The sequence below is a fragment of the Bison bison genome, unplaced genomic scaffold (genome assembly GCF_000754665.1).
Source record: "Bison bison bison isolate TAMUID 2011002044 unplaced genomic scaffold, Bison_UMD1.0 scf7180017864198, whole genome shotgun sequence".
In the NCBI taxonomy this organism is placed as follows: domain Eukaryota; kingdom Metazoa; phylum Chordata; class Mammalia; order Artiodactyla; family Bovidae; genus Bison; species Bison bison.
Genome location: NW_011494770.1, coordinates 4,250,355 through 4,272,388, shown reverse-complemented (window position 1 = coordinate 4,272,388; position 22,034 = coordinate 4,250,355). Strand labels below are relative to the sequence as shown.

Below are 22,034 nucleotides of genomic sequence, written 5' to 3'. Positions count from 1 at the left end.
GTGTTAAAGCTGAAACTCCAGTACTTCGGCCACCTCATGCGAAGAGTTGACTCATTGGAAAAGACTGATGCTGGGAGGGATTGGGGACAGGAGAAGGGGACGACAGAGGATGAGATGGCTGGATGGCATCACTGACTTGATGGACATGAGTCTGAGTGACTCTGGGAGTTGGTGATGGACAGGGAGGCCTGGCGTGCTGCGATTCATGGGGTCGCAAAGAGTCAGATACGACTGAGCGACTGAACTGAACTGAACTGAACAATGCGGGAGACCCACGTTCAGAAGATCTCCTGGAGAAGGAAATGGCAACCCACTCCGGTACTCTTGCCTGGAAAATCCCATGGAGGGAGGAACCTGGTAGGCTACAGTCCATGGGGTCATTCCCTGATGCCAGTTTTTCATCGATCAACGAATTAATAAGAACCATATAGCCCGCGGTGGAGGCTGAGATGTAAAAACAAAAGGTGTCAGAATCACCACTTAATCCTTGAAAAACTACCTTCAGGTTTAATTCATTACAGCCGGCGCCAAGCGTATGTTTTGCCCAAAACAAGTATGGCCTCCGTCAGAGTCAATTCCCTTTCCCTTGCGGACCAATCGAAATCTAGCATTCAGGGCACCCGGTGTCTTCACTTCCGCCTTGGCTGCTAGAGTCTAACTCTTTTAGCGAGTTCGGACGGTCCGCTTCTTATTCGGAAAGGCTTCGGCGGCCAAAGCGGCGAGGGCCGGAGGCGGCGGGCGGGATGAGCGCGACGCCCGGCGGAGGGGTACGGACGCTGCGGGTGCCCGGCCGCCACGGCTACGCCGCCGAGTTCTCCCCGTACCTGCCGGGCCGACTGGCCTGCGCCGCCTCGCAGCACTACGGCATCGCCGGTGAGCCCCCCGGGCGGGGGCGGGTTCCAGCAAAGGTCCAGCTCCTCCCCGTGGTCGGAAATCACTTCCGACAGTAGAAGGCGGGGCAAAAGAAGGCCAAGGATAGCCAAGGAGTTGGCTGGCTTCCTGACCGTTTTTGTCCAGTGTGGGGAGTTGGTCTAGAGTAGAGTATCTCACCTTTCCACTTACTGTGCGGAGGCAGGATGTGGAAGGTGCCTAGTGCCCGTAGTCCTTACTCTTAAAAAGCTCACCAACTCCTTCGCCCACATGACACACACCCCGCCGGGTACGAGTGGCTCTGCGGAGAGCTGGCTGAACCCCACTGGCCTCTCCTACCGGTCCGACCGGACCCACAACACTTGGAAGACGGTCTGCAGGATCACCCCAGTACCGGCTAATTGGACCACATTCACCACAGGCTGTGCGTTGTAAGAATGCACCCTGTTCAGTTCTGTTCAGTCGCTCAGTCGTGTCCGACTCTGCGACCCCATGGACTGTAGCACGCCAGGCCTCCCTCTCCATCACCAACTCCAGGAGCTTACTCAAACTCATATCCATCCAGTCGGTGATGCCATCCAACCATCTCATCCTCTGTCGTCCCCTTCTCCTCCTGCCTTCAATCTTTCCCAGCATCAGGGTCTTTTCCAAGGAGTCAGTTCTTCGCATCAGGTGGCCAGAGTATTGGAGTTTCAGCTTCAGCATCAGTCCTTCCAATGAACAGACGCTAGGAGTTTCCCTGCAAGAACGAGCGAGAAATTCATGAAGCTCTGAGTCCTTTGTTGTCTTGGGAGGAATACAGACATATACAGGCAGTTAGAGGCTCAAGTTAATTGTCTCTGGTTGAAAGGCAGGATTCCTTTCTTGATTTTGGACTTTCTTTTAATTCATTTCCTAGGTCTTGTTTACACACTGAAATTCTATGAAACAATTCATTGCATAATATCAGATCGCGATAGTGGTGGTGGTGTTTTTTGTGTTTTTTTTTGTAGAATCATACAGTTGATAAAAAAGTGATTTCTACAACTCAGAAGGGGAGAAATATTTGCTTTTTATGTTTTCACTATTAGCTTTTAGTGGTTGCAAATTCAGATTTGCAATACTTGCCCACCTTTAAGGTTGAAGACTCCTGAGTTTGTAATGATATTTTAAATTAAATCCTTAAAAATCTCTCTAAAAGGAGTTGGTGTTTTTTTTAAGTCAATCATGTATAAATACAGCTTTTTTTTTTTCTTCCAACTGTGTAACAAATATAACTTTCTAAAATACACTGATCTTCAGTAAAATAATTCCTCTTTGGTAGGTAATGGTATATCGTGTTCAGCACTTTACTGCCAAGTATGTGGTAAAATCCACCAGGTATGTGTTTTTAAATCACACACAATGTATTTTAGGTTTTTTGTGGAGGCAGTGTGATGTATTATAGTAGAAGGTCCAGTCCCTGGTGTCTATAAGCCTGAGTTTTCTCACCTGTGAATAGGAATGATCACACATGTTTGGGAGGTTTGTGTGCATGTCATCCTGGCCATAGAGGATGCACTTAAATATCTCTTCCCTGTTCAGCTGTGTCTGGAATCCAGGTGTAGGTGAGACAGTAAATTTAATATTTAATTATTGAAGTACAATGTAGAGAGACAGAAATGGAGAGCATGGTCCTGATCGTTTTGTTTATGTGGCCTCAAGGAACTGTAGGGAGGAATTTGTGACTGTAGTATTGTTCTCAGTTCTTAATACCGCTTTGCCTTGACCTCAACTTTTTTCTCCTTTAGGCAGTGGAACTCTGCTAATATTGGATCAAAATGAATCTGGGCTTAGGCTTTTTAGAAGGTAAGATGGTTCTATTAAAATTATATGTATTCTCTGTTGTTTTTGGTTTTAAATCTTTGTAATCAGTAAGATGTTTTAATTTGTAACATAAAAAAGCCTTCAGGATTTGCATAGTGTGGAACTGATTTTTGCCATTAACTTGTGATTATGTCATTTTTCTTCTAAATCTCTCGTCGTTCAGTATTCACTTATAAATGATAAAACTTAAACATACAGAAATGTGAGCTAGTTGGTATCCTGCTTGACATTCCTATCTTTGCTTTTTAAAAAAATCTATGTATTTGGCTGCATCAAGTCTTAGTTGTGGCACACAGGATATTTTTTGTGTCACATGGAATCCTTTGTTGTGGTGTGTGGCCTTAGTTGTGCAGGGCGTCTGGGATCTTAGTTCCCAGACCTGCATCCTCTGAATTGCAAGGTGGATTCTTAACCACTGGACCACCAGGAAAGTCACCTTTGTGTCTTAGTGTAGGTTAGCTTTACTCATTCAGGAACTAATTATTACCTCTTTCCCTTTCTTCATTCTGTACTTTTCTTATCTATGTGACTGTTAGATTCATTAACACCTCCATCAGAGATAGTCAAGGGTAGAGAAAGGAAAGGAAATTTCCTCAGAAAATAATTACCTGCTGATACCTCAGGTGAAAGATTTATGGGAAACACTGAAATTATTGATCTAAATTGATATTTTCAAGTGCTTGCTGATCCCTCCTTTGAACCACAGAAGACAGCGAGCACCCAAGTGTGGCAGCGTGTTCTCATGTAAATGGTGTCCTATTTCTAGTTGGAAGCCCTGATGTTAATTTGCTGTGCAGTTCTCTGGCCTTGTAAGTGAGCTGTTCTTTTAAGGTTCTCTGCACTTGTTTCGGAGAAGGCAATGGCAACCCACTCCAGTACTCTTGCCTGGAAAACCCCATGGACTGATGTTGATTTGCTGTGCAGTTCTCTGGCCTTGTGAGTGAGCTGTTCTTTTAAGGTTCTCTGCACTTGTTTTGGAGAAGGCAATGGCAACCCACTCCAGTACTCTTGCCTGGAAAATCCCATGGACGGAGGAGCCTGGTAGGCTGCAGTCCATGGGGTCGCTAAGAGTCGGACACGACTGAGGGGCTTCACTTTCACTTTCCACTTTTATGCATTGGAGAAGGAAATGGCAACCCACTCCAGTGTTCTTGCCTGGAGAATCCCAGGGACGGGGGAGCCTGGTGGGCTGCCGTCTATGGGGTTGCACAGAGTCGGACACGACTGAAGCGACGCAGCAGCAGCAGCACTTGTTTCTGCATCTATCAAGTGCCTACTCTACAAATCTCCCATATTTGTGAAGACATTGTGAGATGCTGTGTTAAAATATGTGATAAACTGGAAAAAAAAAAAAAGATTGTTATTGTATGTTCACCTGCCTATGTAACTAGATTTTCTGGTTTTAATTTTCCTGCTGTAGCTTTGACTGGAATGACGGTTTGTTTGACGTGACCTGGAGTGAGAACAATGAGCATGTGCTGGTCACCTGCAGTGGCGACGGCTCCTTACAGCTCTGGGATACCGCCAGGGCCACAGGGCCGCTGCAGGTCTTCAAGGAGCACACTCAGGAGGTAGGAAGGAGGTCTTTCTGGGCTAGTTATTTTTCTTTGGTTGAAATCCATTTGGGGATGGACACATGGGGAAATGTCTTCAGGGGACACGAAGTTTAAGTTTTAGGGTTTCTTGTACATGTTAGATGTCACTGGTTATTTGATTATCCAAACATCAAAGTACCTCTTGGCCTAAGGAGCTGGGAAAGAAGAAAAGGTCAGGCTTCTCATTAGTCAGTAAAAACGCCTCTGGTAGGAAGTATACTGTGGCACTGTTTCCTCCAGAGGCCCATTACTTTCTTTAGGCTTTAGAAAGGCTATGCCTCCATACACTGCCTTAAAATAGAGGTAGGCGGACTTTTCACCCAGACGTTGTAAGATTGCCTTTAGGGCTTCACCAAGGATTTTCAGAATATATTTAAGCATGAGCATGAAATCCTGAATATAAAGCAGAGCTTACCAAATAAGTTTTAAAACTAAATCTCGTTCATGTATTAGATATTGTCTGTGTGTATGGGTAGCATAGAAAATAGTTTGGCCTTCAGTCATATGAAAATACATATATACTTTTACTGAACATGATAGTAAAAATTTTCTCCTTGGGTGTGTTTTAAAAATTTTCTCAGTAGATCCTTCAAATGAATACTTGCAAATTTACTTTCAAATTTGTGTCCAGCACAGTTCCTGGTTTCAGTAAATGCTTAATAGATGCAAGAGTGTTAGTTTTTTGTAATAACAGAGTAGTTATGTGAAGATTCTAGACATCATTTTTATAGCTCTAGCTATTAAAAATCATAATTTCTGAGATTGTGATGAAAATAATAGAAAATTTCAGTTCTTCCATTTTATTGTGAAGGAGGATCTTTGAGTAGATGTAGTTATGAATGATTGTATTTTGATAGAACCACTGAACACCAAGACAACTTTGATAAAGGAGAAACTTTAGTTTTAGGATGTTCAGTGGAAGAATCCTCACAAAGCAGCATGTCCAGAATTAAGTTGTTTTTGTGGTACCTTCATAATTTTTGCCATTTCCATGTATTACTTATAGTTAACTGAATGTTTTTTCTTTCTTTTTTAAAATTATTTTTCCCTCTCAAAAATTTTTTCTTAAATCTTTGGGCCTTGTATTGCTTATCTGTATAAATTCTAGGGTTGTAACTAACAAATCACAAAGTAATATATCCAGTTATGTTAAATCTGAGATACTGGTTTAATGTTTTCCTTTAAATGAACTTTACATTGTTATTTCACTTATCCTAAAACAGCATATATTTGTGAAACCATGGAACTGATGGCTTAGTATGTACATTTATTTAATGTATGGTAAAATAAATACATAATAAGATTAAATGTAGGTACCAGTTAAAATCATGTCTTGTACAACCAGTGATGTGTGTGTACTGCTACAATTCTGAAAAATACTGTTCTAGAATGTTCTTTGTGATTGCAACTCCATCTTTACTTCATCTCAGTGAAAGTGAATTTCACTCTCTTATATGATAACTTATTTGGCTTTGTTTTTTAAGATTTACTTGTTTATTTTTTGGCTGTGATGGCTGCACACAGGCTTTCTCTAGTTGCAGCAGGCAGGGTACTCTTCTTTGCGATGTGCAAGCTTCTCATTGCCATGACTTCTCTTATTGCAGAGCACGGGCTCTAGGCCATGGACTCCAGTAGCTGCAGTGCATGGGCTCAGTAGTTGTGGCAGACGGGCTTAGTTGCTCTGTGGCATGCGGGATCTTCCCCAACCAGGGATCCGTTTTGCCTTCGTTGCAAATTGTATTCTTAACCACTGAACCACCAGGGAAGACCCTATTTGGCTTTTTGATTGCTCTGTTGGTTAGTTGCTTTCTTAAAACCAAATCTATCTTCAGTATCAACCCACTATTGCTTCTAATGCCTTTCTCTGACATGATGAAACCAAGTCCTGTCCCCCCTTCCAAGGGGAACCCTTGGAAGTAGTCATCATGCCCTCTCTAAGTCTTCTGTCTTCCAGACTATGCATTTCTTTTAATAATTCCTTTGGCCTGTCCTCAGGTCATGCAGTCTCTTTATCTTTCACCCTCCTGGTAAACTCCTTTGGGTAATCTCCTGTTTTACAATGTTGCTTTTAATGTTGTAAACCTAATTTATTCCAGAAATATGATTATCAGTGTTGAGCTTTTTATGACTTTGCCACCATGATCTTAAGCCTGTAGTTCTAATAATATTGCTTAAAATGGTTGTAATATTTTCCTGAGCCAAGTTGTAGTACTGGGTTACTTTTAGTTAACTTGAAAAAAGTACCTTGATCTTTGTTGTTTGAGTTACTGTTAAACTAGTAGTTTACAAGTTTTTTTCTATAATTATATAACTAATTTTTTGAAGACATGTTATTACTTGTTTTTTCAGACTTTTATTCTAGGTTGTCCTTCTTAATTTTCTTTTCAAATGCAATTTTTTATAAACATTTGTATCAGATGCCTTGGCCATTAGAATAAGAGAAAACCTGAGTAAAAGTGCATTCAACAATCAGAGTGTATTATTTCACATAACCAGGCATATGGAGGTGGCATGGGTCCAGGTTTGGTTAATTTAGGCTTGACAGTATCATCAAATACCCAGGTTTCTCCCACCTTTCCACTCTGCTCTCCTCAGTGGATTTCTTTATTCTTACACTTCTATGGTTCCTGTTATTAGCTTGCTGCAAACGTAATTGTGGTTTCGGGCCATGAGTCTTAAATCATTATAACTAGACTCTAAAAAAAAAAACCAAAAAACTTTATTATCAACATAAGCATTACAATCAACACATTTTTGCCATGAGAAATAACTTTATTCCTGTAATATAAAAGTCCGTGCTTTGGTGGGATGTAGTGAACTCTTGGAAAACATTTTCTGCCTCCTGCTGGCTGTGGAAGTGTTATCCCTGCAAAAAGTTTTTAGGATGCTTGAAGAAGTGGTAGTCGGTTAGTCAGAGGTCTGGTGAATATGGTGGGTGAGGTGAGACTTCGTAGTCCAATTTGTTCAACTTTTGAAGCATTGGTTGTGTGGTGTGCGGTTGGGCGTTGTCATAGAGAAGAATTGGGCTCTTGCTGTTGACCAACACCAGAGGCAGGTGTTGCAGTTTTTGGCAGGTCTCACCCATTTGCTGAGCATACTTCTCAGATGTAATGGAATTCAGAAATCTGTAGTGCATCAGACCAACAGCAGACCACCAAGCAGCAAGTTTGGCTTTGGGAAGCGCTTTGGAGCTTCTCAGTCCAACCACTGAGCTGGTCAAGGCTCGTTGTCATATAGAATCCACTTTTTGTCGCACATCACAATCCGATCAAGAAATGGTTTATTGTTGTTGCATAGAATAAGAGAAGGTGATACTTCAAAAGACAGTTTCTTTTGATTCGTGGTCAGCTCATGAGGCACCCACTTACTGAGTTTTTGCACCTTTCCAATTTGCTTCAAATGCTGAACGACCATGGTCGACATTGAGTTCTTTGGCAGCTTCTTGTGTAGTTGTAAGAGGATCAGCTTCAGTGATGGCTCTCAATTGGTGGTCGTCAACTTCTGATGGCTGGCCACTATGTTCCTCATCTTCAAAGCTCTTGTCTCCTTTGCAAAACTTCCTGAACTACCACTGCACTGTCTGTTTGTTAGCAGTTCCTGGGCCAAATGCATTGTTGATATTGCAAGTTGTCTCCGCTGCTTTATGACCCATTTTGAACTTGAATAAGAAAATTGCTTGACTTTGCTTTTTGTCTAACATCATTTCCATGGTCTAAAATACATATGAACAGCAAGTAACAAGTCATTAGCAAAAAAACATAAAGTGAGAAATGTGCATTTAAATGATGTATAACATAACCACATTTACTTAAGAATCAATTTCAGTGTCAAATGGCACATTTCGACAGTGCAAAAAGCTCAATTACTTTTGCACCAGCCTAGTATCATCTCACTATATGCCCAGTCTCAACTCTGTCACTTGTGAGGTAAACAAGCCACCACTCATGTGCTATCACCTGAGTAAGTTCACCCATGGTATGAGCGAGGAAGGGACAGAGCTTTCCCTAAAGGACAGAGCTGTGATTCATTGAGCAAGGAGAAAGGGAGATTGGTGGTTGGGAAGGTACCCATCAGTGCATGCTGCAATATTACTTCTTGTCTTTCTCATGATGGTTAGTAAAAGTCAATCCACACCAAGCAGGATAATGAGTGGAGGACTGTCAGGCCCTCAGAAAAGTCGTCCTCCATGAGATTAAGAGAATTTCTGGTGATCGGCCTAAAAGCTCAGTATTAAAATACCAAGTATCTGGCATTTTTCATTAGAGAGAAATACAGCATTTATTTAAAGTTTGTCTCTTACACCAAGTATGCAGAAACACTTAAAAGGACTGATTTAAAACCAAACAGTTTTGAGGAGCTACTAAATATTCGTTGAATATTCAGGAAACAGTGTTGAATAAATTAAGTTTAGCCATTAGTTTTCTGATAGTCAGATGAATAGTCACTGAAGCAAAAAGGAGACATCCAAGACCTAGATGTATTTTAGGCCTAAAGGAATGAAGGTGACATGAAAAGAAAGAAAAGCATGGACATTTTCCCTTTGCATGGCTTCTAAACTTAGCATCAAAGCAGGAATTGCTTTTTCTTTGTATTGTTTAACTGTAGAGGCCATTATGTCTTTTGAGCCCCATAGAATGCCTTTAGCTTAGCCTGCTGTTGAATATATAATTGGAATGGAAGAATGAGAATATTTTAAAAGATTCAGCAAGAAGGAGAAAAAAGAGTGAATTGAGACTTTTGTTTCTGACCTCATGGCTTATAGCATAGTGCTGTTGAGAGTGAGTTAAAAGTGACTTTAAAGATGACAGATTCAGTTTAATACTTCGACATCTGATTCTCAGTGTGCTTTTTACAGTTTTTAAAAATAGTTAAAGTTTGTCTTCATTGTCAAATAGTGAGGCACATCAGTTTGCTGAAACACTTTAATTAAGAGATATTTGATCTATTTAAAGTCTTTGATCATGAATTGATAAATAAAGAATCAAGGCATTTATCCTGCTTTTCCTATATGAATTTCATTGTGGTGTAATCAAATAGTTGGTGTGCAAAATTTCTTGTAATAGAATCTTCCTAATACAATAGGAAGCTAAAAAAAAGACTGAACTGAATGGAATCAAGCCTCTAGATCTAAATTCCAATTTAAATAAAATAAGAAGGGTAGAGGAAAATGTTGAACACTACCATGAGGAAACAAGTCAAATTCAGAATGTAGAACATTCCGTAGGACCAATAATTTTGTTTCTTCAACAAATAAATGTCATTGGTGGGGTAAGGCGGCAGGAAAACGAAGGTGGGGAGGGAATTTTCTTAGATTAGAAAAGATTTAAGAGACATAACAGCTGAGTATAAAATATGAACTTTGGATTCTCGTTCAGATTCGAGTTGCATGCTCCATTGTGACTGACTTTTTGCAACCCCATGGACTGTAACCCACCAGGCTCCTCCTTCCATGGAATTTTCTAGGCAAGAATACTGGAGTGGGTTGCCATTTCTTCCTTCAGGGGATCTTCCCGACCCAGGAATTGAACCAGGGTCTCCTGCACTGCAGACGGATTTTTTTTTTTTTTTACCAACTGCGCCACCTGGTAAACCAACCAGAAAAGATGTTTTTGATGCAGTTAGGGAAATAGGAATATGGACTAAGTATTAGATGATGTTAAGGAGCTGTTGTTAATCTAAGGTGTGAAAATGGCCTTGTGCTCATGTAAAAGGTGAAAACATTCTTACTTCTGAAGTATTTGTGAATGAAATAGTCTGATGTTAAAATACTCCAACAGTCATTCAGTTGGTAACAGAACAGATGAAATAGGATGGGTAAAATGTTGATAATTAAGGAAGGTGTGTGTTGGATACCTGAGGATTTGTTATGCTGGTTTCTCTACTCTTATGTGCATTTTAAAATATCTATAATGGAAAATACTTTTTAATTTGTTTAATATTTAAAAAATGCAGCCCTTTCTAATCGCTCAGTAATTTAAAATTCAGTGTCCCTTTCCTTTGTATTGATACAGATAAGTATGAACATTCTGGATACAGTTTTTATTTGATGATTTTTAATTAAATAGGCCAACTTGAAAAAGGGCAATACTGTGCAGTAGATTAAAACTGAGCACTATGGGAATTGGATTCAGTAATAGAATTTGTCCTCCTCAAACTGTGGTTTTGATGAGATTCAGATTTCATAAAGCCCCACAAAGTATTGTTCAGTGTTTTTTTTTTTTTCCTTTTTGCAATTTCCCAATTAATTTTCTTCACCACTACCAAGAGTAATCTCATAAAATAGGCCTTCAGAGGACCCTGTTTTTAAAGTATAGCTGCATATCGCTCTTCCTTTTATATTTAACTTAATCATTTGCCATGTCCGCTCTTTGAATGGGAGTGGAGCCGGGAATTGGGACTGGGGAAAAGATAGAACCATAGACTGATGTGAGATACGCTTTCCATCCAGATTGTTTCTCTGTTCCTCATTCAGTCCAGAAACTTAGATTAACTCTCTGTCTGCAAGGAACTGTATGAGGCCTAACAGGGAAGATGAACACGTCAGGCAAGGTCCTTTCCCTCTCTAGGAAAGAGAGGCTTGAGCTGCTGGGTTATCTAATTTGGAATGTAATACATGATGTGAATGTACAGAATGCTATGAGAGGGGAGGATCTGGCCTGGGGGAAGGGACCGGGAGGACATCCTTGAGTCTGGGGAGACAGTTGGAATGAACTATTCAGGTGGAGATGTCAGAGGACAGGGTTCAAGGCAAAAGAAAGTGTTTGCTTGCAAGGGAAGGGCTGAGTCTGTGTGCCTGGAGCAGTTAGCATTTTGGCTGTCATGATAAGATCAGTGGAAGAATACTGCAGATTTAAAAATTTTCCTATGATACATGTCGTACATATAAAATATATGTGAGTTGTAAAAATATATAGTGAGCACTTACATATTCATCATTTAGGTTAAGAAATAAAACATTACCTGTACCATTGGAGCCCCTGGTTACTGCTTCTGTCCTTCCTGTAGCTTCTTTTTTTTCTGAGTCAGTCCTTCATCCTCCTCTTTTCCCAAGAGCAACCATTATCCTGAATTTTCTATTTATATCTTCTTTATTTTTCCTTTTAGTTTTATGCATATACATGCACTCCTAATTCATGCATAGTTTTGCATGATTTTGACCTTTGGCTGAAAAGCAACAGCGTGAGTGAATCTGTTGTTGAGTGAAGCTGGTAAGCTGTAGGAGCCATGGAGTGAGCAGCAGGGTATGAGACGATTAGATAGCATCACCAACTCAATGGACATGGATTTGAGCAAACACTGGGAAATAGTGGAGGTAAGAGAAGCCTGGCATGCTGCAGCCCATGGGGTCACAGAGTCAAATCCCACTTCCCAACTGACCAACAGCAAATGGGTAATGGATTGGAGGTGAACAAGAATGGAGGAGGGAGTAGTCAGAAGCATCCTGTAATGTAGGTGGTCGCTTATGGTTGATGGTTGTAGCCTCTTCAGAGAAATTACATACAAACTCATGGCCCTTTGGAGTCTTGTTGCTCTGAACCGTTTGACCTTGCTGGTCTTAAGGTGTGATAAGCTTGTTTCCTTCTTCAGGCTTGCCCTTTGCTTTGGAAACCTTTCCTCTCAAATCTGCAGGGTTCTGTCTTACTGCACTCAGGTCTCTGTTCAGAGACATCTTCACTTAGGACTTTACTGAGCAGTGACCTGTCCCCCTCCCGACCCTTGTTATTATTTTCTAGTCTTCTTACTCTGCATTATTTTTCTGAATAGTTTTTTTTAATCGCAACCTGAAATTATATACTTATAGCGCATCTTCCCTTGCTAAAGTATAAGATCCACGAAGGCTGGTACTTTATCTGTCTTGCCTAACACTATACTCTTTGTCCCTTGTTCATAGTAAACATTTATTGAATAGATTTGACTTGAGGTTGGGATAATGGAATCCAGTCATTCCTTTTTGGCTGTCTCCCAAACATCTCTCTTGCTGTACATTTTTTTTCAGGACTTGAGGTTAATGCCCAAACCCTGTCCTTCCTAGACATTTCCACTTGACTATCAGGCTGTCACCTCAAACTCACCATGTCTAAAATTACACATTATCACTCTTCCTCCAGTCTTCCAGTGGTGTGAATGCCACCATCGCTGACAGTCCCCAGGCACAAAACCTTGGTCTTATCTTGCAGCGTTCACTAGTTCCCATCCCTAGGGAGCTTTATGTCCCCATTTATGTCTTTGAGGGAGTTCCTGGTCACTGTTTTCACCTCTGCCTTCTGCTATTGACATTTTAGCCAGCCTTCAGGGCCTCGCTAAGATTCTTCTCTTCTGGGCATCAAGCTGAATTTTCCATCCCATCAGCTTTTGTATTCATGGTCTACAGTTTTTTGTGTTTTAAACATAGTATCCTGGCTTACACTGTTACGTTTCCATGTCCCAGTATTTTAAACACAGTAAAGCAAACAAAAAGTATTTATTGATTGAGTCACCTTTGTCTCCTTCTTTTTTAGCCCATTTTAAACCTCACCACGTGTGTTCTATGCTCGGTCTTGTTGTCCTAGACCTTGATGTTTGTCACTTTGTCCTGTGTCACAAAGCAGAGCTGGCAGCAGCATAGTTTTCATACCTCCTGTCTTTTGTTATCTTTGGGGCTGGGTTTTCTCTGAGCCCATGGAGGCTCTTAAAGTTTTAAAAATGAGAAGTCATAAGGTTTCAAGTCCTGTGTCACATTGGAAATGTGTAGGGGCAGAGGAGTCTGAGCTAATGATGTTAGCAGTAGCTCTTTATAATTACTTAGCAATGATGCAGGTTGTAGAGATAAATTTGTTTTTTAAATCATTATATTGCAATGAGCACAGACTCTTTCGGTCTCAAGATCTTCTCTGGTTGCCTCCAAGCTTGTCTTTTTCCATCCGTAACTGACAGATGACTGCAGCACCTCTTTGGATTTTGCTGACCCCACTGTGTACTTTATGAGCTACTCTCTTGCTGGGTTGTGATTTCTTTGGTGTTCTAACTGCTCTTCTCTCTTTTTTAAGAATACAGGCTGCAGCTGGGCCAGAACTAGAGTGGTGAAGTGCTTACCTTGGGTATATAATTTAAGTAAAGTGAAAGTGAAGTTGCTCAGTCGTGTCCAACTCTTTGCAACCCCATGGAATGTAGCCTACCAGGCTCCTCCGTCCATGGGATTTTCCAGGCAAGAATACTGGATTGGGTTGCCATTTCCTTCTCCAGGAGATCTTCCCGACCCAGGGGTTGAACCTAGGTCTCCTGCATTGTAGGCAGACACTTTACTGTCTGAGCCACCCCAAAAAACTTCCCAGGTGGCATTAGTGCTAAAGAACTCACCTGCCAATGCGGGAGACACAACAGACATGGGTTTGATCCCTGGTCAGAAAGATCCCCTAGAGGAGGAAATGGCAACCCACTCCAGTATTTTTGCCTGGAAAATGCCATGGACAGAGGAACCTGGCAGGCTACAGTCCACAGGGTTGCAAAGAGTCCGACAGGACTGAGTGACTGTACACAAAAAGCTCAGTAGTCAAGATAAATAATCTCTTGTGTTCATGCTAAGTCGCTTCAGTCGTGTGTCAGACTCATTTCCTGGATGGGCAGGTGTGTTCTTTACCACTAGCGCCACCTGGGAAGCCCTGAACAATCTCTTAATGCAGTATTTTTGAAATCAAATTTAATGTAAATCTACAATGAGCAAAATATCAAAGTTTTAAGTAAAGGCAGAATCAGTGTTACTAATTTTTTTGGTTTTAAACTCAGGTTCCAATATAGCTAGGCATAGCATTAGGCAGCAGAGAACAGGGAACCCATACTTTACCTGCCACAAACCCCAGACAGTCATACTTCCTACATAAACATGGTAGAGTTTTTAGATTGAAGATAAACCTGCTGGCTGTTCACACTTAATGGCATATTATTGGGTCTGGGGCAGGACTGCTTTTGTGAAGTTTAATTATGCACATAATTTAGTTGAACTTAGCTTCCAGTAGTGATCTGTATATGACCTCTTGTATCTGATAACAGGATTAAAACTGTTTCCATACATTTTCAAATAATTCACTTGAAGTGGTTTACTGAGAGCAGCATTAGATAACTGAAGCTGTTTACCAAGAGATCTGAAAGGAAAACCTCGTTCCTCTATGCTTTTATCAAGAAAGACTAAAACAGGAATATTAATTGAATTTTAATACTTTCTGATAAACTTTGGCCTGGCAAGTGTTTTTAGATGACTAACTTCCTAATCTTCTCTGGTGTTTCTTCAGGGTGCTGCAGACAGTGATTTATTGGGAGGTTTAAGCATATGTATAATTTGTTTTAGTGGAAAAGGTCTTAGAAATACTCTGTAGGATTCTCAACTCTGTAGAGTAGAGTCTTATCTGTTAGGGGTAAGTCTAGGGGTATGGACGTGATGACCTTTCTCTGACACCATGTGGAGATTTGTAGAGCTTTGATGTTTTAACCAAGTGAATTAGTTGTTCTGAGTGACTATTCTGTTATAAACAGATAAGATGTAATGTTGAACTTGATGCTCTTTCCTTTTTAAAATTTATTTATTTTAATTGGAGGATAGTTACAGCACTGTGATGGTTTCTGCCACACATCAGCACGAATCGGCCATAGGTATACATGTGTCTCCCCCGCCCCAGCTCTTTCGCTTTATAAATGACACTTTTAAATGTTTTAGGTGTACAGTGTTGATTGGAGCCAAACCAGAGGTGAACAGCTTGTGGTGTCTGGCTCATGGGATCAAACTGTCAAACTGGTATGTCAGCATTACTGTATGTAAAACCAGATAGTCCCTTCCTCAGAGTGTCCACTCGAGTTTTTTATTTTCTAGAACATACTTCTCTTGCTTGTCAGTTAGCTAATTTTCTTTTCAAAAAACATTATACTAAAGCGTTTATTAGAATTTAAAATTTTCTAATCTTTGAGCTATAAATAATTAGCTCAGCATTGATTATTTTGGCCTCTTAAATACTATATTGCTTTATATAAAAATACACTTTACATAAATCCTTGAGACATTTGTGTATATTGTATGTGTATATACATATTAATATATATATATGATGTATCATATATAGTATATATAATGCATACATTTTAATTTACTTCTGTTAAGTAATTAATCTGTTCCTTTATTTGTAGTGGGATCCAACTGTTGGAAAGTCTCTGTGCACTTTTAGAGGCCATGAAAGTGTCATTTATAGCACCATCTGGTCTCCCCACATTCCTGGCTGCTTTGCTTCATCCTCAGGTAAATAATACATTTACCAAAAACCTTGTTTGTGATGAATGGTGACCTCACTTTCCCCAGAAGGTGGCGCTGTGTACCTTAGGTTTGGAGAAGTAAGCATTCCTACTTGAACTCTTGAGACTATTTCATTCTTTCTTAGTCTCTAGACAAGAATTAGCCAACCTGCTTCTAACCTTTTCCCTTAACATGTACTTTTTTGGTGAGATGAGAGGTAAGGAACAAAGTGAGGACTCTGACATTGAACTTGATTGAATTTGGAAACTCTCTTCAGTGGTCGATTGTGGGACCTCAGGGTCATGTGATGACTTTTCTCATCAGTAAAATGGGGCTAAGAATGTCTGACTTGTGGAGTTGTTCACAGGATGAAATAAGGAAATACAAAATGTCTCGCACATAGTTAACTTCCTTTGCTTGATATTTACCCCTCTTTTAGGGATATTCTCTTTAATTCATTGCCACTAAGCCATAGCAAGACTGTATTTAGTATGATCATTTTTCCTGTTTGCTTTTAATGTATGTCTTCAATTCTAAGATTAAGGAGATACATACATTTATATATCTCTATATTTTTTAATGGAGAGAAGTCCTTTTACAGACATTTAAAAATTAGACTTTGTACTGTTTGCATGAGGGTTTACAAATTTGGTTCTTTTAGGCTGATTCATAAATCATGTATAATCTGAACAATATAACATACATAATTTGTAGAGAAACATCGCACAGCTTGTCTGCAGTCCATTTAAAACAACATGGGCCACCTGCCAAATGGTCATTGAAATACTGGTCTGCATCTTCACTCGCCCCTGGCTGCTCCAGAGCACCTCTCGCCTGGCTGTGTGCCTTTCACACCCTGCAGCCCTGCCCTCACAGCGCCTGCGCCCTGCCCTCACAGCGCGTGCGCCCGGCCCTCACAGCGTGTGCGCCCGGCCCTCACAGCGCTTGTGCTTTCTTTCTTTTACCTTTTTTCCCACCAGCCTAGCCTGTCATACTTCTGTGGTCCTGGCTTTACATGAACAAGTTCAGTGGCAAGGTCCTCCCAGAGGGTGAGGGGGAGAAGAGGCCTGAGACAGCAAGAACAATTTTCCTTTCTGTCCCTGGTTAGAAGGTAGAGTCATTCCCAGTGGGGAAACAGTACATTGGAAGTCAGAGTTATATTCATGTGGTTTAGAATGGAATATTAATTCTTAGTAATATCATAATATCTGTCACACCATGACTTTTCATAATGTAAATTTGACAACCACAACTATTAATGAACAAATATGATTTAATTAACGATTAATTCATGATCTGTCTAAGGTAGGTCATAACCAGTTATGAATCTTTCCAAGTTGGAAACCAGTCTAGCTCCTTTTATTAGTTACTGAGCTGCTTTGGCTTAGATGGCTTTACCTTTGGTTTGTTGATCAGAATAAGGTTGCTAAGTCTGAGTAACAGTTACAGTAATGTATAACGTGTTAATTAATCATAAATGTTTATCGTGATTGACAAGATAATATCAGCACTCTTTATTTCTTGTTTCTTGTATAACTATCAAAAAGTAAATTTATGAAGAGAAAACAGAAATGGTATCCCTGAAAATTTCTATTTGAGCATATACATAATAAAGAAATTCAGACAACACAGAGACATGCCAAATAAAAAGTGCGTGCTCATCCCCCCTCTCCTATAGAACTGCTGTTAATGACATTTTCTTGTATTCCTCCATAAAAACTCTATGCCCATTCCAAAATATTAAAGTTTTTTGTTTTCTAGAACATACTTCTCTTGCTTTTCAAGAGAAAGCTAGACAGCTAGTTTTATTTTCAAAAAACATTATACTAAAGCGTTTATTAGAATTTAAAATTTTCTAATCTTTGAGCTGATTAATAAAAAAGGAGGGTTTGTGGCATAGTAAAAGTTGGGGGAAGCTCTAAAACTCTCACTGTGCCTTTGCCATTTCAAGAGAGACAAGAAAATTTGCTTCCCAAGTTGTGTACTTGCAGTGCCCTTCTTTGCATATTTTCTTTGCTTGAATTGTTTTCCTATATTTCCTATAGGGCATGTGTCTTCTTCAACATAGCTGAGTGCCTTACACAAGCAAACACTACAGTTTTTTGATTACTATTATATAAGCTATGGAAATAACCGTATTATCAAATTTTTAAAAACATATTTAAGGTTAATTTTGATTGTCGAAAGGGATATTGTTGGTGAATCATTCAGATCGTTAGTGAATGTCTGCTGTTGTCTGGGCACTGAAGATACACTGAGCATGTAGTCCAGTGGGAAAAAGAGCTGCTAAGAAAAAAAACCTAGGGACAGCAATGATGAGGAGCGTGAAGTTCTTTGAGAAAGAGGTCACAGCACAGTGGTTAGGGACATGGACTCTGGAGCTGGACTTCCTGTGATCAGATTCTCCTTTCACTGCCCTTACATGGCTTCAGTCATGCTACTTAACCTCTGTCTCTTCATTCCTCATTTTAAAAGTAAGAGTGATAATAATAACCTGTGTTGAGGAGTTTTGATGAGGATTAAGTGGATTAATTCAAATACAAACTTGAAGGCTTAGAACCGTGCCTGGCACAGCATAAGGGCTCTCTGAGTGGCGCCTCCTGTCATTACCGTGTATGTTCAGGATCCGTGGGAACACAACAAAGGGTTCTTTGAGCTTGAGCTTGTCAAAATTGGCTGGTCAGAGCAACTTCCCTAAGGAAATAGTGTTTCAGCTGCTACCTTATGAACAAGTAGATGAGGAAATGAGAAGTGGGAAGTAAAGGGATGAATGTGGAGAGTATATGGCATGTTGGAGGAAGATTTGAATGATCTTTGCATGTATTATGTGCTATAAGGATTGAGAGTCAGTGCTTACCTGGGAACTAAAACTCTGGGAACCGAGTTTCAGGTAACTTGCTCTGGGTAGAATCTGAAATGTCTGCTTGTATAATAACATACCTATCCAGTGATCCTGAAACCTGGCCCACCATCGCAGTCTGTTGCTGTTGTTTAGTCGCCAAGTCGAGTTTGGCTTTTTTGCGACTCCATGGACTGTAGCCCACCAGACTCCCCTGTCCATGGGGTTTTCCTGACAAGAATTTCCTTCTCCAGGGGGTCTTCCTGACCCAGGGATCAAACCCTCGGGATCAAACCCGCGTCTCCTGCACTGGCAGGTAGATTCTTTACCCCTGAGCCACCAAGGAAGAGGAAGCTTAAAAAACAACAGAATTCTAGCCTTCATCTTAGTCCTACTGAATCAGATGCCTCTGAGAGGTGTATGTTTTAATCACCCTAGCCGAGTCTAGTGATGAGCCTGATTTGGGAAACACTGTACTAGTCTGCGATGTTGCGCTCTTTAAGATGTCTAATGAGTAGCTTATTTCTGTTGATTCAATGGAAATTTCGTGTTTATTTTTAATAGAAGTATACTTGTCTTTTAAAAACTCTACAGAATGGTTTCAGTGTTGAATTCAAAAAAGTGGTTTCCTAAGATTGAGAACTTAGTTTTTTTCCTGAGTTTTGTCAATTATAGTTTGAGTTATATTATAGTCTTTTATCCATTAATTCTCTTTGTTTTCTTGCTTATAGACAAAGTTTGCTATGAAACATACTATAATATTTGCATAAAATCATCTCAGCTGTAAAATTCATGGTTGAGGAACACAAAGTTGTAAAATATTTGTCTTCACAAATATTAAAAATGATAAGCAGCTTATATAATTGGCAGTCAAGACATAGTTTTATGTCTAATCCTGTGGCACGCATACAGCTAACTATATCATTCAACTGCTTATAACAGTTTATATTTTAAGATAGTATATAATAACACGGGCATTCCCGGAGAAAGGAATGGCTACCCACTCCAGTATTCTTGCCTGAAGAATTCCATGGACAGAAGAACCTGGCGGGCTACAGTCCATGGGGTTGTAAGGTGTCGAACACGACTGAACACCTAACACTTTCATTTGCATGAGAATATAATATTTAAGTTTTTCCAAGAATTTGATCACCTTCAAAGTTGTAATACTAAATTTGTCATTAGCTATGTTAAGACAAACCAAAAGGAAGTAGTACTTTGACATTTAGATCTTCCGTAGCAGACTTCTCTAAGGGCATTGGTTTTGTTTAGTTTGTTAAAGTTTTATTCTTACATAATTCACATTTCCAAATTATATGAGATGGAAGGGAAGAATATTTGAGCTCTTTACATGAGGAAGATTAATATGAAGTAAACTTTCTTTTGAACCAAGAAAACCAAATTACTGCTATTACCGACTCCATATAATTGCATAAATCATAGCCATGCCTCAATGTGTGGAGTCCAGCAGTTTGAAAAAAACATCATTCTACTCAAAGAAAAAAGTCATCTGATAGGCATCTGGCATTTCAAATAAATTAAATTATTTGGGCCCAATATGCATCTTTTGCTGTTCATTTCACTTCCTGGTTTCAGATTCACCATTTACACTCATTCTCTTTACCCAGCTTCTTCTTAATGCCACAACTTGAATTAGACATGGTAGTAGCCAGCACTTCCTGTACCATATTATGCACTTAAATTCACTGGTTTTGTTGCCAGTGGTGAGTCTGCAACTGATAAGAGAAGCTGGTAATTCAGGTGGGTCTGTGGCACTGCCCCAGGGCCCTGGTAAACGTCTGGCTGACAATGAAAGGCCAGTTGTCTGGAAAATACAATTTAAAAAGCAATATAAATATAGATGTCCTGGTGGCTAAAAGAGTTGAATGAGTCATGGTACCAGTTGGCCAGAAGGTCTCTCCCCTACCTGGCAAATGAAATGAGGAGGAGGAAGTGCCGAATGTGTGCAGCAGAAGAGGAGTTCTTAGCTCCTTCAGAGCACTTCTCACTCTTTTTGTGCTCTTTAAGTTAACTGCCAGAGGGGACTACCTAAACCATAGTCTTTTAAAAAAAAAAAAAAAACAACTTTGCCTGACTATGCTGGTGAAGAACCAGAATATTGTCCCAGAGAAATTTGATAGAGGCATCCACCCAGCCGTTGTGGTTGTTATTTGTTTAATCTTTTGTTGAAGTATATAATACACACACAGAACAGAGCCTAATTATAGCCTGATGAATTTTCACAATGAACACACCTGTGTACTGGGGCTTCCCAGGTGGCACTAGTGGTAAAGAGTCTGCCTGCGCATGCGGGAGACTCCGGAGACCTGGGGTCTCAGGACCCAGGTCAAGAAACAGAATGTTCTCAGAGGCCCCTTTTACATTCTTCCAGTCATTACCCACCCCTGTCCATTCGAGGGTGACCTCTGAACTGCCTCCTAATAGCATCGATCAATGTTACCTGTTTTTATGTTGTGCTGTCTTGGTTTCTTTTGCTCAGCGTTATGTTTTGTGAGATTCATCCATATTGTTGCTAAAATTACTAGTTACTTCTTAACTCCTAGTCCACATTTATTGTAATGTTTCAACATTGTAAAGCATTCACATACACCCATAGAATGTAATTATTAGGATGAACATGAGCTCACTGAACTTTAAACAATGCTTTGAAGTGAAGTGAAGTCGCTCAGTCATGTCCGACTCTTTGTGACCCCATGGACTGTAGCCTGCCAGACTCCTCTGTCCATGGGATTTTCCAGGCAAGAATACTGGAGTGGGTTGCCATGGCCTACTCCAGGGGATCTTCCTGATGCAGGAATCGAACCCATGTCTCCTACATCTTCTGCATTGCAGGTGGATTCTTTACCATCTGAGCCACCAAGGGAGCCCTTCAGACCTGATCGGTTCAGTTCAGTTCAGTTGCTCAGTCGTGTCTGCAACATCCGTCCTTCCAAATGAACATTCAGGACTGATTTCCTTTAGGATGGACTGATTGGATCTCCTTGCAGTCCAAGGGACTCTCAAGAGTCTTCTCCAACACCGCGGTTCAAAAACATTAATTCTTCGGTGCTCAGCTTTCTTTATAGTCCAACTCTCACATCCATATATGACTACTGGAGAAACCATAGCCTTGACTAGATGGACCTTTGTTGGGAAAGTAATGTCTCTGCTTTTTAATATGCTGTCTAGGTTGGTCATAACTTTTCTTTCAAGGAGTAAGCGTCCTTTTATTTCATGGCTCCAGTCACCATCTTTAGTGATTTTGGAGCCCAGAAAAATAAATCTGCCACTGTTTCCATTGTTTCTCCATCTATTTCCCATGAAGTGATGGGACTGGATGCCATGATCTTAGTTTTCTGAATGTTGAGCTTTAAGCCAACTTTTTCACTCTACTCTTTCACTTTCATCAAGACGCTCTTTGGTTCTTCTTCACTTTCTGCCATAAGGGTGGTGTCATCTGCATATCTGAGGTTATGATATTTCTCCAGGCAATCTTGATTCCAACATGTGCTTCATCCAGCCCAGTGTTTCTCATGATGTACTCTGCGTATAAGGTAAATAACCACAGTGACAATATACAGCCTTGACATACTCCTTTTCCTATTTGGAACCAGTCTGTTGTTCCATGTCC

The 22,034-nt window shown here is 40.3% G+C and overlaps 1 protein-coding gene across 1 annotated transcript in view; it reads left to right on the top strand.

Moving 5' to 3' along the window:
* The first annotated feature begins 354 nt into the window (after nucleotides 1–354).
* PEX7 (peroxisomal biogenesis factor 7) overlaps nucleotides 355–22,034 on the top strand; it is a 79,582-nt gene continuing 57,902 nt past the window's right edge. Inside the window, exons 1-5 of the mRNA XM_010844232.1 lie at nucleotides 355–873; nucleotides 2,640–2,697; nucleotides 4,136–4,286; nucleotides 14,998–15,075; nucleotides 15,462–15,570. Of these exons, the coding sequence (XP_010842534.1) occupies nucleotides 744–873; nucleotides 2,640–2,697; nucleotides 4,136–4,286; nucleotides 14,998–15,075; nucleotides 15,462–15,570 (526 nt within the window). The 5' untranslated portion in view covers nucleotides 355–743. The remainder of the gene's footprint in view (nucleotides 874–2,639; nucleotides 2,698–4,135; nucleotides 4,287–14,997; nucleotides 15,076–15,461; nucleotides 15,571–22,034) is intronic.